The sequence below is a fragment of the Vespa velutina genome, chromosome 9 (genome assembly GCF_912470025.1).
Source record: "Vespa velutina chromosome 9, iVesVel2.1, whole genome shotgun sequence".
Classification (NCBI taxonomy): domain Eukaryota; kingdom Metazoa; phylum Arthropoda; class Insecta; order Hymenoptera; family Vespidae; genus Vespa; species Vespa velutina.
In genome coordinates, this window is record NC_062196.1 from 2,756,235 (window position 1) to 2,775,904 (window position 19,670).

The 19,670-nt window shown below is 30.3% G+C and overlaps 1 protein-coding gene across 14 annotated transcripts in view; it reads right to left on the reverse strand.

Moving 5' to 3' along the window:
• LOC124951543 (venom dipeptidyl peptidase 4) overlaps positions 1 to 19,670 on the reverse strand; it is a 277,366-nt gene that overhangs the window by 151,519 nt on the left and 106,177 nt on the right. Inside the window, exon 3 of one of the 14 annotated variants that reach the window (XM_047500085.1) lies at positions 1,740 to 1,795. The exons of 12 other annotated variants lie outside the window; for them this stretch is intronic. Coding sequence is in view for 1 of the 2 variants with exons in the window: in XM_047500084.1 (XP_047356040.1) it covers positions 7,363 to 7,377 (15 nt within the window). In the remaining variant the exon portion in view is untranslated. Of the gene's footprint in view, positions 1 to 1,739; positions 1,796 to 7,362; positions 7,544 to 19,670 lie in introns of those variants that run through there. One more of the 14 variants, XM_047500084.1, reaches the window with a different exon arrangement.

The following is a 19,670-nucleotide window of genomic DNA, read 5'->3' on the forward strand; positions in this document are numbered from 1 at the left end:
TATACCCCGATGAAGTTCGTCATTTATAGGAATCTCTGTTATTGCTACTATGAAACATGCATTAGCATTCATCAATCAATGCGCAAGATGGCATTTCTAATGACAAGGTAATGGAGGACAAACACATTTGCGACAATGTTATTGTAATATGGCCTTGTACGACTATAATATTCTAAAAATAAGATTTCTCAGAATGAAAATGTTTTCTTCTAAATATCAACCATACCACGAAGCTTTTATGGAAATATTGTTAAATAATGATTTATTCTCCTTTATAAGATAAAAAGCAGAAAAAAAAAAAAAGAAAAAAGAAAAAAAAAAGAAACATATTCTCTCATGGCCTTCCAATATTCTGATCGATTTGACTTAATAGGTATACTTTCGCCTATATAGGTAGTAAATATATCATATCATGTTCCAACATATGCACATACGTATCGCATTCTCCATACAAAGTTGTTTAATGTTACATACTCGACATCAGCTTGATGAAAGTTCATGTCAGTTACGATATACCGGATACTATTTCTGAATGGGACGAAGCATTCGATCGACGTACATACTATCGACAGACTATTCATCCTTCCGTAAGGTATGAAGACCATACGATATCCGTGTTAATTTTCGAATATGCTTGTCCATTTCATTCAATGATTCACTACATCCTGTGACAAGATTAATTCGATATATCCTATGCATATATGTATTATATATATAGTATAATACATATATATATATATATTATTATTATTATTATTATTATTATTATTATTAGTAAAAAATACACACGTAACTCTTGTATTCATTTTGAAAATTTCTTTAGTTAAAATAACTGAATGGCCCTGGACGCAACCCATCTTCATTCTACTCTTTCATAACTTATGGTAGATCTTTGATATATTCAAGATTTAATCGCAAAAACCCAACGAGGATAATCGATTAGATGGGAATAACAGATAAAAATTACCTTCCTGGCCGAGGAAAAACGAACCGAGATTCAAACTGATTATCCTTTCATACGAATACTTTAATTCCATAGCACACTGGCGACCAGTTTTCAAAAGATACGAAAACGCTTGTTACCTGGTCTCGAGAGAATTGTATTTTCATAAAGAAGAGAATTTTATACCTCTTGAAATAATACGAAAATGTTTAGTCAGAATTCAAACCAAATTTTACTCTCTGATTAGATTATGTTTATATCAACGTTAGTTAAGCTTTTCAACGTTTCGTATTTATCTTACTTATTGTATTCTCTTTTCGAAAAATTATACGAGTCGGTATGTGCTTTTTTGATAAAGTAAGACTTGTTTGATTTTACTCATTAATAATACTTTGAATGATAACGTATTTTCAAGATGAAAAATATGCAAATATTTCTTAAAATTGAATAACTTTTCATAATAGATTAATGAATTTTCGTAAAAAATTAAAGAATTTTGAAATTTCAAGTAGATATTAATTCGTCGATTTCTATCATATTTACAAGACGCAAATAATATAATCAAATTGAACAAAACTTGTACATTATTTTTCTTTTTTTACAAAAACACTTATGACAAAAAATTCCTTTAATTTCGCTAAAAATTTGGTATACTTGGTCTAAAAAAAAAGTGGAAAAAAAAAAACAGACGAACAGTTCCAGATTAATCGAATAAAATGCAATCGATATGAAAATATACAATATTAATAATATTTTCTTAAATTAAAAATGATATTTACGATAATAGCTGACTCACCCATACAAAAATACACCCAGAAAAGATGTTAATTTCTCGGAAATATAGTCACTTACCTAAAACAAAAAAATAATCATATATTAAATTTACAATATGTTTCATTTCTTATTTAAAAATTAGAACGAAATGATAATTTATTTTTTATTGATAATTATATAAAGAAAAGAAAAAAGGCTTGCTGATGTGCAGTTGGACAACGAGATAATTTAAAAGTAAAATATATTTTAAATTAAAATGTTTATTTTAAAGAACATAAATAAAAAAGGAAAACAAAGATAGCCAACGGAGAAACTTAAACGAGTTATTAAAACAACTAATTATAATCGTGATTCTTCTTTCTTTTCCTGTGTTTTATATCTTTCTTTTTCTTTTTTTCCTTCTTTTCTTCATCCTTTTCTGCCCTTTTCCTTTCCTACACTTTTTTCCAACGAAATATATATTTTGTCACCTGTTTATTACTTTAATGAGAGGACATTTAATTAGTATAATTTTATCACCACATATGCCAGACAAAATATGAAACTATGGTTTTTTTTTTTACAAAAATATATACATATGTACAAGAAAAAATCAAGCTCGTAGAATATGTTGTGGTGCTTTTATAGCTTTCTCCAATTTCAAAGTGATTAATAGAGAAGTTCTTTTTCTTCCTTTCTCTTTCTCTCTCTCTCTCTCTCTCTCTCTCTCTCTCTCTCTCTCTCTCTCTCTCTCTCTCTCTCTCTATATATATATATATATATATATATATATATATATATATATATTATTATCGTTAACAATGAATTCTTATTGAAAACATCATTATCGCAATTTGCACATAATGATTACACAGAAAAATAATTTGTACCAGGCGCGTATTTATTTTCATAGTCTATATTGATAGCTTTCGCTGGACGCATATGTGCGCCCATAGTATTCAAAGGGTTAATGGTATTATCACAACACGGTGTATCCCATCACCCATAATCGCGGTGATTCCCATGGTAGTAGAAAATTGTACATATAGTGAAAGTTGTTGACTTCTGACTATGTGTCTATTGAGTATATGACTACTGATTATAAATGACTATACTGACTAAAAACGACTATACTGACTAAAAACGACTATAAATGATTATAAATGGCTATACTGACTATAAAGGACGCTAAGGACTATGCTGATTATGAAGATTATATAAGACTAAATGACTATAAGGACTATAAACGCCTATAAGGATTATAAATGACTCTAAATGACTATAAGGACTATAGGCGACTATAATGGCTATAATGACTATAAACGACTATACTGATTATTGACTACATGACTATCTTAGAAAATCGTGGAGGAAGAGAGAGGGAGAAACAGGTCCTTTGGGCCTTAGGATACAAATTCCAAGAGGTTTCTTCTACGAAAACATGTTCTCCACTATAAACTTTTTCTCTATGCATACACACAAACATAGATACAGCTATATAGTATATGCCCACCAACTACCAGGTTACCGCTTCCACTGTCAGATTATCCCGCCCTAATAGGTTAGCCCCGTCCCAACCAGTTTAGGCCGGCCCCTGGGGCATATGGCCCCGTCCCTAATTGTTTAACTCCGCCGCCTGGAACACTTGGCCCCGCCTCCTACCAATTTAGCCCCGCCCCTGCTAGGTTAGCCACGCCTCCTACCTGTGTAATCCCGCACCTGGGGTATTTGGTCCCATCTCTACTAGATTAACACCGACCCCTACCAGTTTAGTCCCACCCCCTGGTCTACTTAGTCCCGCCCCATGCCAGGTTATTTTCGCCCCTGGGGTATTTGGCCCCGCCCCCTGGACTACTTAGCTCCGCCCCCTATTATGTTAGCCTCGCCCCCTGTGTATTTAATCATTCTTTCCCTCTCCTTCTCAGTCACTTGTAGTAAAAAAGAAGTTCTTCTAAATTTCAGGTAGAAAAACTTTAAATAGCCTTATAAAAATTTAAATCGTCGTTCGTCTTTTCTTAAGGAATTGTTTACGAACAGATGTTCCAATACGCACTTGCGCAAAAGGATATATACAACAATCATATCATAATGATTGAATTGATAAGAATGATTTTATTATAAATAATATTATGTTTTAAATAACATATTAATTTCTTTTTGCTTACCGACAATTGTAAAAAAAAAGAGAAGAAAAAAAAAATATTTGTTCAGTTTGTAATCGAATAAATATTTCATTGATAAGCCTTACGTATCTTATTAGAAAGTTTATCCGAAAAATTCGTGTCTTCGTTTGAGCAACAATATTTCGATGAAACATTTTCGTACAAATAAGACTTTATTATTTAAACGTTGTTTTCCGTTTGTATATAATTTCAATTTGTAAAAACAAAAAAAGAAATTATTTTTCGATGAAACACTTGAACGTGAATCATTGTAAAAATTATTATACAAATAAATGAAAATCCTTGAATTAAAAAGAAATAGAAAATATTTCTTTATAATATAAAATTTTCTATAAGACATGAATGAATGAAAATGAAAATTTTAAAGTCTTGAATTTATTACCACGTCGGGGTAGACTAAGAAAGTTCGAAAATATTGTATTGACACCACTGTATAAAAATATCAGACAAATTACAACAGCAAAATTCAAGGTCATAATTGACCTATTACAATATATATCACCGGAACATCATGATTTCTTCAAATTCCTTTCACACACACAAAATCTAGATGAGTAGTAAATTATTTTGTAATAAATTTATATTCGTAATTTTATACGTTATGTAGTTAAAAAATGTTTTGAATCGCATAAATTATGTTTTCGAAGTGTTTTCAAGATATGTAAAATAAATTGAGTATTGTTTTTTTCAATTTGAAGCATCTTAAATTATGTTGAATGAACTTGGGCACCTTCAAATTTTATAATGAATCTGATTGTTAATTTTGAAAGTGGCCTAACTCCATTCTTGATAAGAAAACGCATATTATTCACTTAATAATTGCCACTATTTTAATATTTAGGAACTATAAATTTAACACCCTTAGATACACTTAAGTAGTATAACTCATTAGTATCCTATACGTATATTTTTAAATTCATTGAAACGCAAACCCTTAAATATCTCGATTTGAAGATAAATGGAGTTAGGCCACTTTCAAAATAAACGGCTCATATATATATATATATATACATATTTTTTTTTTCTATTTATTGCTCTTGTCTTCGTTATATATATGAAAATAAAGTAATCACGAGACAAGAAATGGAACGAGTATGTGGAAAATATATGATTATGGATGATCGTTGAATTTGTGAAAGTTTCAGACGATTATTTTTCCCTCTTTCACTTTCAACAATTTCAACAAACAACGATAGAAATATGATGCTTTTTTAAAAATTAGCTAAACCAAAAGCTTTTATCCGTAAGAATATCATTTATATATATGTATATATATATATATATATATATATATATATATATATATATTCACTATAGGTTTAATGTAAAAAAAGAAAAATAACGCTTGATGTATGAATCGATATTCGATTACTGTCAGATCCAACAAAACGTCCTATCAAATATCTAAGAACCTTTCATCGATACAAGTAGCACAAAATCGGTTATCTGTCACATCTGGCGAAGTATATAATAAAATGTAGAAAATTTTTAATTAACCGTTCCTTCGAACGTTGATCATTTAGCATTATGAGATTAATTAAAAATAATGAAAAAGACAATTTGTAAAAGAAATCTTTAAAGAGAAATAAAAAAGAAAGAAAAAAGAGAAATGAAATATCATTGACCAAAGACACAATGAATAAATAAGTCGGCAAACGAAGATAATATGTGCGCACACTGTTTGAATGAAATATCTCATAAATAATAATAAAAACTGTAAGGGCGTAGAGTAAAAAACCGATATACATACGTAGACGTTTATCCGATCGATATTTCACCTGTATATAATAAATATTGTATTATACGACTATTTTTACATATGATGATGAATCAGATGTAATAGTCATTCAACGTGTAACAAAATAGAGAGATTTGATATTCAAATTACTAGAATGTTATTCTTTTGATATTTGTCAAACAAACAAGAAACAAAAGAAAAAAAGAAAAAAGGTCGCGAGGGAAAGAGAGAGAGAGAGAGAGAGAGAGAGAGAGAGAGACAAACAAGAAACAATAACAAGCAACAATGAGTGAAAAGTTTATAAAAATGGAGTTTGGGAGAAATCGAACGCAGGGTGCGTTTATATCGCAGCAGAGCGTGACCTTTTCCGGTAGGAAAAATCGCGATGGCTTTGCTCTTGCGGAAGATTGTTGAAATTTCTGGATGAAACGCGTCGTTTATATGGACGCGGCAATCGGTGGGCACATAATGCAGGAGAGATTCACGGTTCGTCGCTTTAAAAACGAGGTGAAGGGTGCCGTTTGTGAAATCGGTTGTGGAAAGACAAATCCGCTGTAGAGGTTATTGATTCGACTCCCTCTTTTACCCACCAACCTTCCTCTATCCCTCACTCTCTTTTCTCTCTCTCTCTCTCTCTCTCTCTCTCTCTCTCTCTCTGCTCTGCTCTCTCTCAGCTGCAATTCATCCCCCTCCCTCATCCTACGGGAGCCGTTCTCTCTACACTTCGCAATCGTCGCTTCGTAGCGTCCTACATATGACTGCAGTGCCGTCAAATTTTCTAACCATTCCCTTTCTCTCCTCCCCTTGTTTCCCCTTCTTTCACACTATCCTTCTTTTCCCCTCCATATTCCGTCGCAGATCCACTTTACTCTCGTAAGTTCAAACGAAACGAACGAAAACGCGCCCCTTTTATCCTACTTCCCTCACTCCAATTTCAAAACACCCTGAAATCTACCAACGGCAAACTTTTCGGACGAACTTTCGAAAGGATTTTGCTCTTTCAACTAGTCGAATCGAACAGAAACTTACTTCAGATCGTACAGAAACTAAATCGTTATAGTCGTCGATAACAACAGAAAAATACATCGCTTATGGCAGCGCGACGATCTTATAATTTCCTTAAAATTTATTTATGAAATATTTAACAGGAAAGAAAGAAAGAAAGTTAGAAAAAAAAAAAAAGAAAAGAAAAAAAGGAAAAGAAAGAAACGGATTGAAAAAGAAAGATGACAAAAACAAAGCGTTTACGTCAAAATAGAAATGATATGGTTCTAGCATTAGAAGTTGGATCGAAATAATGTACTTTGTGAAAAACCTCACAGGCACAAAGAAAGAGTTTACGATCATCCAACAGGATTTCCCGCCTTTTTCTCTCCTTTTCCGAACCGTCGCGTACGCTTACTTCAGGGTGTTCTCTCTCTCTCTCTCTCTTTCTCTCTCTGCCTATCTATCTATCTTTATCTCCTTCATTCTCAACGCTTGCTCTTCATCCTCTTATCTTTGGAGTAGTACCAACTTTTAACTAGCGCAAAACAAAGGAGCTTTGGCACGTACTTGCGGAACTATCTACTACTCTCCCAGTTTCTCTTCACCTCTCCCCTTCCTTCCCTCCCTCCCTCTTTTCCCTTCCTCCCTCTCTCTCTCTCTCTCTCTCTCTCTGTCTCTCTCTCTCTCTCTCTCTCTCTCTCTGTCTAACTCTCTGTCGCCCTCTGTCTTTCTTCCTTCTTTCTGTAGCTAACTCTCACCCTTTGGCGCTGCATATTTTACGACTTCTTCGAAAGAAGGAAACTTGTAGCTGATCACAAGATCTACCTCCTTCCATCTGCCTTGTGAGAATTAATGGTCTCGATACTCGTGGCTGTTCGACGAAAATGTCGAAATAAGATGAAGAGGTCGCGACTTTCCTTTCGTCCCTTCTTCTCCTCTACCACCTCTGCTTCTTCTTCTTCTTTCTCCTTGTCCTTGTCCTCCTCCTCCTCTTCTCTTCTTTCTTTCTTCCTTCGGTTCCCTTTCTCTATTACTTCCCTCTCGTTATTCTCTTTTCTTCTTCTTCTTCTTCTTCTTCCTCTTTGGCTTTTACTTCGATGCACTTGGATTTATCGTCCTACAGCTTCACGAAACGCTGACCCGTTTAACGTCCCATCGTAGAATATTCCTAAGATTTATTGCCTTACCATAAGTCCCATTCTCTTATTGATTTTTTACTTTATTTCATTTTATTTCATTTTATTTCATTTTATTTCATTTTATTTCATTTCATTTTATTTCATTATATTTCATTTTATTTCTCCGCTAGTCCGTCAAAGTGGATTCTTCGTTCTTCAATCTTTCAATCGTTGATATATTTACTTAAAAAAAAAAAGTAAGAAAATAAAAAAAAATATATATATAAAAAATTATCATGGATCAAAGTAATATTTTTAATTTGCCGTTCATCCTTCCGAAATGAAATCGAAATAATGAAGTATTTTTCAATTGCAACGATATGTTTCGTGAGATAGATTTAATTAATTTTTGCGATATCGATCAACCTCGTATTACCGATGTAAAAATTATCGATGTATATTATCGATGAGAAAATATGTATTTACAAAAAATATGAATGAAAATGCACAGATACTTGCATATCTTTTAATACAAATCTATTGTATTATTTAATACTATTTTTCCTTTTCATTATCAGTCCTTTTTTTAGAATATCCTCTTTCATTTCCGTGACTAGATATCTCCATTTCTTTGAACGTACATCCATGTAATATATCCATTCACGAGTTTTACAGTTTAAGTATTATAGCAGGTAGATGCCATTTTAGCTCGAGGCTTTGCAGCTAAAACCATTTTTATTAGCATTTTCCGAGCTCTCACGTCAAATTGCGACTTTCAGTTTTTTCATGAATTTCATTTGTAATTGTCAAAAAGAACAAAGCAAAAAGTTAGAAAAATTTTTACTAGTCGACAAATGCGACTTTTATACGAAAACATTAATCTCCGAATGAAATGTCATAATATAAACAAGTATATGTGAACAAAGTTAATATGAGTAATTATTAAAAATACATTTTTTAATTAATAATTCTTATTAATAGTTCGTATTAAAAGAACCACATCGAGCTAAGTTTTTTATAAACGTCAAACGGTTCAGATAATATGAAATTCTAAAAAGATAATTTTCAATGTGTCTATCTAGCAAGTAATGCATAAAAAGAAAATTAAAAAAAAAAAAAAAAATATATATATATATATATATACATATATAAAAAAAAAAAAATAAAAAATAAGAAACGAAAAAAATAAAAAAGAACAGAGCAACATCGACGGAAACGAGGATATTTTTGTTTCCTTTCATTTGTTTTCCATCTCTGATAGGTCGTATCCATTACGGTTGGTCGATTCGTAGCTCACGTTCTACTACTACTACTACTACCACTACTATTATTGGTAAGTAGTTCGAGCTATAAAATAGCATTCTAATGTAAGGCCGGAAAAGGTATATAAGTAAAAACATTGCCTTCTCGTTTTACAATCGGTCCGTGACTACTCTGAATATCTCTTACCTCCACGAGTCGTGATTATTTTCTTCATTTCTTTCTTTTCTTTTTCCTTTTTTCTCTCTCTCTCTCTCTCTCTTCTACCCTCATTCGAATCGATAAAGTAAGTGAGAGTATCTCGTGGGGAGAGTTATATGAATCATAAATTATATTGAATATTCGTGGTATATTATACGCGTTCGTGCTTATTCCCTTCAGTAAAGTTATACATACCTTTGGTATCATATTTCTCGACTAACTTAAAATCAATCGAGTATATATATATATATATATATATATATATATATATATTATAATATAATATCAAAAGTATGCGAAAAGAAAATCTAATGGATTTTTCTTAAAACGCAAGGAAAAATAGAAAAAAAAAAAAAAAAAAAGAAAGAAAAAAAAAACATATTGAAACAAGAAGTAGGACGGTATAATATTTTGTCGAAAATAATAGAAATGAAATCGTAGAAATTTATTTATCGTGATAATATTATGAATTTACGATAATAGAAAATTTCTCTTCTCTATTCACGAAAAGTTCGAGGACGAGGAACGTGGGAATAGAGTTTCTACGGACGAAGTATTTCAAGTGTTTTTCGAATGTCAAAAGAAATCACATAAATCACGAAGGACATATGGATTATACTTAACATTAATGCTCAGAGACCATACGAAAGTTATTATCGATTCGAGTTTGTTCGATCAATAGAATAAGTTTATGTTGTCAAAGAGAGTATTCTATCCAGACAATGAATATTCACGATTAATATTTTACTGTGTATATCGCGAATCTCGAAAATACAAAGTACGAGATTATTAAGTCTGTCTGCTCTTCAATCGAAATGAATCTCGAACAGATGGTCATCGAATGTCGATCGATCGAACGAACAAACGATATTCGATTCTACTCGGAACTTTTTTATCTAGTTTTATTATTGTCTGTGTTTACCTGGATCTTGTCAATGTCAGACAACAAGATAAATATATCGACAACAATGGTAAAAAGTAACTGATTACTTTCATACAAATAAATAATAATTAAATAAAATGTATTATTGTAATGTTTTTTTCCTTTTTTTTTTTTTTTTTTTTTTTTTTTTTATGAAATCAATAACTATAAAACATACTAGAGACGAAACGTGAAAAGTTGATGTCATTTATGGTATTCAAGTTGATAGGTAATTTTCAACTTGAAACATTATCTGATATTTAATAATATCTGTCTTAAACTTTTGCTGTAAGCTCTTTGTAAAATACAGTTTCGCAGGTCACGGCTTAAGTGAGACAGGATTTAGTACGTTACCGATAATAAGGTTAAAATATTACCAAGATAAAGACAATGGCGTGCTCGTTTATAACAGAAAATTGTAAATGATATAACAATAAATTAATAATAACTTATATATAAGAATAATTATATTACGTGAAATGGTGTCTGTAACACGATATATCTATTCATGAAGTTGATTGTAAAATTATTTCATTGATTAATAATAAATATTTGTAATAAAATCATCGAAATCAACAATTAATTGTTTTGAGTAACAATTATCAAATAATGAACATTCTCATTATTGAATCCCAAAAAATCATATTGATCAATATAAAAGCCAAATCATGAATACTTTAATATAAAAAAAAAAAAGAAAAAAAAAAAAAAACAGAAAAAAAGAATATAAATAGCATATGTGTTATGTAGGATTAAGTAGATATTTAAGATGATCGCAAACAAAGTAAGTATCATAATAATGCTAGGTATCTATGTGATAAACGATTTCATGATAAAACTATTAATTCTATACATAAAATCGTTAGAAATAAATTTATGTCCCATTATCTATGAGAGAGAAAAAGATAGAGATAGATAGAGATAGAGAAAGAGAGAGAAAGAGAGAAAAAGAGAGAGAGAGAGAGAAAAAGAGAAAGGGAGAGAGAGAGAGAGAGAGAGAGAGAGAGATGTATTAATTAAAATTTTAATAAAGTTATCGGTAAATGGAAAGAAATCTATAACCTAAATTCAATCTTTTATAACTCATCCTTCCGTGTCTGGTCTCGTTCGTCAACTTGAAGGGATTCAAGAGAAAAGATGATAAAAATATTAGAGACGAAAGAAAAGAAAAGAAAAGAAAAAAAAAAGAAAAAGAGAGAGAGAGAAAAAATAGAAAGGAAAAAAAAAAAAAGATATTTTTATCTATAGATTGAAATCGTTATAATGATTCGCCGGTCCGTATATTTACCGGTTATCGGGAATACTTTATAACGCTGGATGTTCCGCTTATAAAGTTCATTAATCCCATTTCAATGAAAGTTTCGAACAATGGCTGTGGGATACGTCGTCTGTCCTTTCTCAAGCTTTCCTTCTTCCACTACTTCTTCGTCAATCGATTTTAGCAAGTTCCACTTTTCTCTACATACCGTCATAAGTCATTGTCAGTCATTCTATCTGTTCTTATGTTCTATTCGTTAACCATATACTCGAAATTAACGAACGTGATATTAGAAACTTGAAACGACATAGTCATTGTAGAACAATGTGATATAATTCTTTTTTTTTTTTTTGTCTTTCTTTTCTTTTTTTCTTTTCACAAAAATTTCTATATACTTCTATAATTAAACGATCTAACTTCTATAATTAAAATTTTATTTTTATCTATATCGCATTATTAAACGTACGAAATATCCTTCTTCTTCATTGATAATTAATTATTCTTAATTACTCAAATAGTAACATATAATGATGATTATAATGACAATAATAATAATAATAATAATAATAATAATAGTAATAATAATAATAATAATGATCTCTCTAACAATGTACAGAATTTTCAATATTAATTATTAATATGTCGAAAGTAGATACCATTTGTTACATTTATCCCAACGGAATAGAATATTCTACAAAGCTTAGGAAATGAAAGGACCTGTATATATGCAGCTTTATTTGCACGCGTCCAAGGCGGATGCTTCATAAGCGCGCTCTACAAGTGACTCATTTAAACAATATTAACATCATCATGTTTCATATTGTCGGTTTATAATTTGTATAATGTTAATATCGAAGACATTTTAATAGACGACAAATTATATTCTAATGGATATAATGAGTGTATAAAAAATTATGAAAATAAAAAGTATACATAGACACGCATACGCGCCCGTGCGCACCTACGAGTAAAATAATACTTTAGCAAAAATTATATTTATTTCTATAATATAAAGTAATCAAACAATTAATCTACGTTGAAATTTAAAGTAATAATTTTTATACAATAATTATAACACATAGATATCGTTATAAACTTTTATTTATATAAAAATTAAAAGAATTCTTTTATTATGATATGAAAAATTAATTATAGTAAAAAAATTTTTTATTATAACGCGATATTATAATTCATTAAAAATTATAATAATTAGAATAATTTGTTATCAATTTAATCGTTCGAAAAGAAATAAAAGAAGAGTAAAAAAAAAAGAAAGAAAGAAAACAGAAAAAGAAGAATTTACAAAATTAATGGAAGTTGCAATAAATTTATTTTATCGACGGCACGCTCGCGTTTTAGAAGTAAAAGCCACAGAGCTCGATAGCATCCACTCTGCGGCAGTTGTAATCCTCGAGTTCAAGGGAAACTCGCAACCTGATTCAGATTCAATTTACCGGATTGCTAACAGACTGTCCTGTTTTGTTTACAAGCGTATACTCCGGATCGTTCGGCCACGCTTCTTCCGATTACGCGCGGTTTTTAATCCGACGAGACGCCTCGAACCTTTCAAAATTGGATAATCGGAAATTGCGATCGACGTAGCAGTGTTCGATCAACTTGCAGATGAATTTAATTCATCGCGCTTGCCGAAAAAAAATGATAACTTTTACTCTCATTTGTATATGATTTCAATCCTTTTTAGTTTCTTTTCTTTTTTTTTTTTTTTTTTATTTTTTTTTCGTTTTCTTTCTTTTTTCTTTTTCTCATCGATCTATTCAATAATCTACATGCACGACGAGCCAGTAATTGAAATTATAATATAAAGTAAAATATGATAAAATACGTAGTACGTATTATGCAAAATAGAAACAATGTTAGAATGAATAAACAAACGAAGACATTTTAAAGATACAATTTTTCGACGTAATATTTTTGTTTTTTACTATTTTTTTTTTTTTTTTTTTTTTTTTTTGATAACTTATTAAATTATTATATTAATTATTAAATAAAACACTACAATGCAATCGATCTTATTCAAAAACTCAAGTTCTCAACTTTATTTTTTATTATAATTCGAATCGTTTATTTTATATTAAAGCGATGTATACATATTAGATTGAAATATTTAAGGATTTAAATTTGAAGTAATTGAAAAATATTAATGATAATAATTAATAATATTGTTAAAAGAAAAAGCAAAATTCTTTTTTTCTTTCTTAACTATTAAATTTGATAAACATTAATATAATAGTAGATAAAAATTAATTACATTTTAATCAAAATAGATGACAAATATACATAAGTGAACGTAAATAAGTATTATTAATTAATACCTAATACTATTTATATATTTATTTATTCCTTTTAATAAATTTTATTCAATGATAAAATATCTATTATAAAACACTGCGATCGAAGTGGTTGTCAATAATAATAAAAAAGACAAAATTTCTTTTTCTTCTTAACATTGACCTAAATCGATCAATAATTACTTTTCGAAAGTTCAAACGTTTAGTATACATTTAACGGTATCTGAAAGTGCTCTAGGGCAATCCAAGGAAGTCTAATTTTAACGACTCTCTCTCTCTCTCTCTCTCTTTCTCTCTCTCTCTCTCTCCTCATCTCGAAGCTTTTCTTTTTTATTCCATCAATAAAACTTCGTTCTCGCAAACGTAAAAACTGTTTTTAATTTACGATTGGTAGCAAGGACGACGACGATGACGACGACGACAAAGACGACGAAGACGACGGTTGCCGTGGTAAAAGTCTGTGTTTTAATTAACGTGAGGTGTATTTCGTATGTCTGCAACGATACGCAGCTTTTAAAATTCTTGAGTGTATTGCCAATAAAATCGTTTTACCAGGTCTTTCTTTTTCAACTATACTACCCCTTTTTCGTTCTCTCTCTCTCTCTCTCTCTCTCTCTCTCTCTCTCTTCATCTCTCTCTCTCTCTTTTTCTTTCTCTCTTCGAAACTGATGGTGAACGATGTTTGAAGAGCAACTCGAAACGACGGAAACGTTAATTAAAATTCAGATGGCGCAGATTGGAGAAAATTTTATTTTCATCCCAAAAAAATTTCTCGTAATGGATAATCTAAGTCAGGGATTCTCAAAGTGGGATACGCCGTTAAAACTTGAAGGTACACGCCGTAGTGGAACGGAACTTTAAAAAAGAAAAAAAAAAGAAAAAAATAAAGAAGAAGAAGAAGAAATGTAAAAAAATTTATTCCATAGAGTCTATATCTCTCGATATACTCCTGAAGTAGTACAAGATTAAACCTTTTGAGACATTCTGTATGTCATTGACGAATTTAATTAGTACCATAATTATAACTTTATTTACTTACACAAAGGATACACCAATTATATACACATTTTTAAGGAGTTATATGAAGAATAAAAGAATGAGAATCCCTGGTCTAATAATAAGTAAATCAAAAAAACAGGGAGAGAGAGAGAGAGAGAGAGAGAGAGAGAGAGAGAGAGAATGTGTGTGCAATAAAAATTTATGCATTGGATATACCTTCGTTTTCGTTGTACATTTCAATCTCCCCCTCCCTCCCCCTCCTTCTTCGTCTCTCTCGTTTCTATTTACTACCAAATTTTTTTCCTCTCTTTTTTTTTCTCACTCTAGAAACAAAACAAAATCTATCCACTTTTTTGACTAATTATGAAGAGAAATAAATATATAAATGATAGAAATATCAAAACTTTATAATAAAAAAAAAAAAAAAAAAAAAAAATTTTGTTGAAAATTTCATTTTGTAATAATATTGACTTATTTTAATTGTGTGTGTGTGTGTGTGTGTGTGTATGTAATATGAAACGAAAGATTATTTCAATAGTTCGATATTTCGATTATTTGATACGTGAAAATATTATCTTGATACATAATAAAAACATTATATGACAAGTTTCAAATTTCAAATAAAAACGTGAAACGAACAAATAACGATTTATTCATTAATTTCTATTCCACGTTGCATTGAATTTCGGAGAACTTAAATAAGGCAATGATTCAATTGGGCATGAAAAAAGAATGGAATAAATATATCCATTTCTCTACTTCAGTAAATTGTTTCGATTAAATACTATCCATTGCGAAGTCCGAAATGGAAAATAGAGAATGGTAGGAGGTAACATGCCAATGGGAGAAAGAACAAAGGCTTTTAAGAATCCGAAAAAAAGAGAGAGACAGACAGACGAAAAGAGAGAGAGAGAGAGAGAGAGAGAGAGAAAGAGAGAGAGGGAGGGAGAGAGAGAGAGAGAGAGGAAGAGAAGAAAATAGAGGGACAGATATAAAGAAAAGAGTAAAGTAAACTGTAGTCATGAACGTGATAAACGAGACAGACTTCCGTAGAAGAAAATTCGAAGAATAGGAGATTATAGGAAAGGATAGAAAGGGAACGAAGATAAAGCCGCAATCGAAGATTCCATGAAAAAAGATCACTCGGCAGAATCTATAAAAGTCCGAAACGAAAATAGAGCGATTTTCTTTTATCAGCCATTGTACGACTCAATCCTAAATTGGTAACAACTAAACTCATGAATTATAAAATCCCTTCGGAGGAAGAATATTCGATTGACTGATTAACTAATCGATTGTTTGTGATTAAAGAAACCGTATTAATCGCTAAAGAAATAACAAATTCGTACTGTAATACGATAGTGATATAGTAATCCGAAAAATTTTTTTAACACGTTAAACGTGTCTACGAAAACAAATGTCTTTTTTAGATGCGTCACAAGTCTCAAAAGCAACGTTAACAATTTCGCCAATTGACGTCATCCGCTGCAATGAATGTGTTAATAGAGATTTATTCATTTTTTTCAATATATATTATTTTCATTTTTTTCATTTCTATTTCATATTTTTTTATCAATTAACAAATAGGTATTTTAAAAAATAAAGGATCAGTATATTGGTTGAATATTTTATTCAATACAAATAATTAAGCGTATGGTTTCGATTTTCACTTATTTTAGGTATTGATTTTCTTGTTATAAACATTAATCATTTATTTTAGATAAAAGTTTTATTTCAATAAAAATCATTTTAATTTGATCAAATATTGAATACTATTGATCCAATAAATAGCGAAAATTTCATTACTTCCTTTTTTTTTTTTCTTTGTAGAGTTTATCTTTAGAAGAAACATCATGACTTTGAACTCGACTCTACCATCAGCGAAATCGGAATTTTCTTTTTCTCGATAATTTTCTTTCTCTTTCTCTCTCTCTCTCTCTCTCTCTCTCTCTCCCTCTATCTTTCTCTTTCTCCTTCTCTTTCTCTTTCTCTTGACATTTTCCATAGCATAAGCTCGAGACAAGAGAGTAGGACGGTTTATGACGGGCAATAACAAGGTGCGATTACCGCCCAAGTAAAATCGGTTGAGAAAAGCCTGAGGATGTCGCAATTTGCGGAGCTTTTATGCGCATCTCGCGCACTTGGTACGTCCATAGTGTCGTGTCATGAGGAAAGAAGATAGAGAGAAAAAGAGAGAGAGAGAGAGAGAGAGAGAGAGAAAGAGAGGGAAAGAGAGAGAGAGAGAGAGAGAGTAAGAGATGAGAAGTAAAGACGAAGACGAAGACAAAGACAATGAAGAAAACCTATAAGGAGATGGAAAGGAAAATTTAAAGGCAAGAGAAGGTAAGAGAAGGCTCGTCTGGAAAATCCAACTCTTGTTCTAAATTGCTTTAGCCGTGAATGTCATCAGACCAAATCCTTAGGATCAAGGAATGCCTAATTCTATTTCCGTCGAGTAACGAACAATCTTTCTTTTGTCGAAAAATCGATTAAAAGGCGTCGAAATAGAGATATGTTGAAAAGTGCCATTGTAGTTTTGACTCGTAGATACCAACGGCAGATGACAGTGGGGTACCAAGTTGAAATGTCGGAAGTACAGTAAATTTTATCCCTTTTCTGTTTCCACGACACTTCGTTACACCTCGTTGCTCGTTACTCTCCGAGAAAGGGCTGAGAGACAAACACCAAAAGAGGGAAAGAAAAAAGAAAAAAGGAAAAAAAAAAAGAAAAAAGAAAAAAAACTTGCCGAGTTCTTGACGTTCTTTTCCTAAATGAGAAATATAAATCATTTGTTTCGTTTTGTTTTGATTTGTTTTGTTTCATTTTGTTATTGTTCTACTGATATATAAATATATTTTGATCTTCTCAAATTCTCGACGATTCACTTTGTCTATTATCGATTTACTACGTTTAATTCAATATTAATTAATTATTATCTAAAAATGATAAGATTAATATCGGTTCAGAAAAGAAACGAGATATGATGATTAGAATATTAGTTATAAGTTTAAATTCGTACAATAAAAGAATTAGTGACTTTTTGTTTGTTTCAAGATCAATTAAATTTTATTTTAATAATATATCATATATTTTTTCGATCGATTTATCGTTTAACAAGTGTTCCAATTAAAATGAGGGTTATTTATTAAAATTATTTATGAATTTATAATCGTCATATGTATATTTAATATATACATTTAATAACATTAAATTAATAATCGTTCATTCAAATAGAAATATTATTATGTACGATTTTTATAAATATAAAAATATTAAAAATTTCGTTTGCTTGTTTGGTCAGTTATATATGAAACTAGGTGAAAATTTTCGATAAATAAATTTATTTTAATAATAAATTTATCTTAATAATAGTAATAACAATATCGGTAATAGTAAATATTGGTTTCCATGCGAAAAATTCTACATTCGTACGAAATTCAAATTTCATATAATCTGATGCAACGTGGCTTATGCATAAAATATAAAAGGAACATGAAAAGAAGAATATTGAAAGATTTAGATGTAGATATCGGTATACAATAAAAGATAAAAATCAATTGTAAATCGTATACGAATTTAAATTGTAAATGTATCAGCTGATTTCCATACTCATCAATTATATCATAGTTATGATTATATATATATATATATTTTTTTTTTTTTAATATTCCATTCAATACTTTTAATTAACATTAATTTAATTATACCCCACATTTACCGTATCTATATCAAATTAATCAAATTATACGATAAATCAAAATTTACTTATTATATAGACATCAGAATTAAAATATCCAAAAAAGAAAAAAAAGAAAAGAAAAGAAAAGAAAAGAAACAAAAAAGATGAAACGAAAAAAATTCATATAAATAACAAACTTAATAATCCTAGTTTCATACGACACGTTATACACACACACACACACACACACACGCATACGCACGTATAAATAAATACAGAAAGCTAGAGAAAATAAAATATTTCTTTGAAATAGCACGATCTATTCATCGTTTGTTCTATTTCCGACAAAATCAATTCCCCCACTCCACCCCCTATCACTGTGATATAAAGTTATAAAACTGATTTAAAAATATCCCCTTTGAGCTCTTCTCACTCAATATTTTTTGCATCAAAAGCACAAGCTTCCCCTCGTCAATCCAACGAAGTAATCATTTTCATTTCGCAGAAGAAAACACCCGTAGTTGTTTAATTACAATGCACGATAATCACATTTGATCAATGAATAGAATATAAAAAAAAAAAAAAATAGAGAGAAAAGAAATGAAGAATTATTATTTATCATTCCAAAAAAAATAAAAGCTATATCATTTAAAATCCACTCCTTTATTCTTATCGAGAAATCGATCATATTAAATTCCATTGTATAAAAACGAAAAGTAACGAAGAATCCATTCTATAAATAAATATAAATTAGTTCATATTGCATTTAAGAATTTTTCATTAAAATCATATGAAACGAAGATAAGATAGAAGGATTATAAAAAAAAAAAAAAAGAAAAAAAATTTGATTTTGCATAGAGTTTCGGTACACGACGACAATTGTCGCTAATTGTAGTGTACAAAAGAAAGAGAGGGAACGAGAGAGAGAGAGAGAGAGAGAGAGAGAGAGAGAGAGAGAACAAAAACGAAGAGAAAAAAGAAGAAAACGAGAGAGAGAGAGAGAGAGAGAGAGAGAATCCTTTATACCGCTAGTATTTCCTTTCATGTGGACGGAAAGAAATGAGTTTGCCGGTTCTATCAAAGTTCTGTGTGCCGGGACCAGTGAAATGTCAGCTTCGTTAGCCGAACAATGAAAGTCGGAGTTGTCTACTACTCGTAGCACAGAAATATTGCACAGAGTATAGCTATCTTGGCAATGATTGAAACTAGAACGAATGTTACTTTCGAAAGTGAGCACGGAGAAGATGATATCATCTTCGACGATAAAAAAAAAAAAAGGAAAAAAAGAGAAAAAGAAGCATAAAAAAAGAAAAAAAAGGT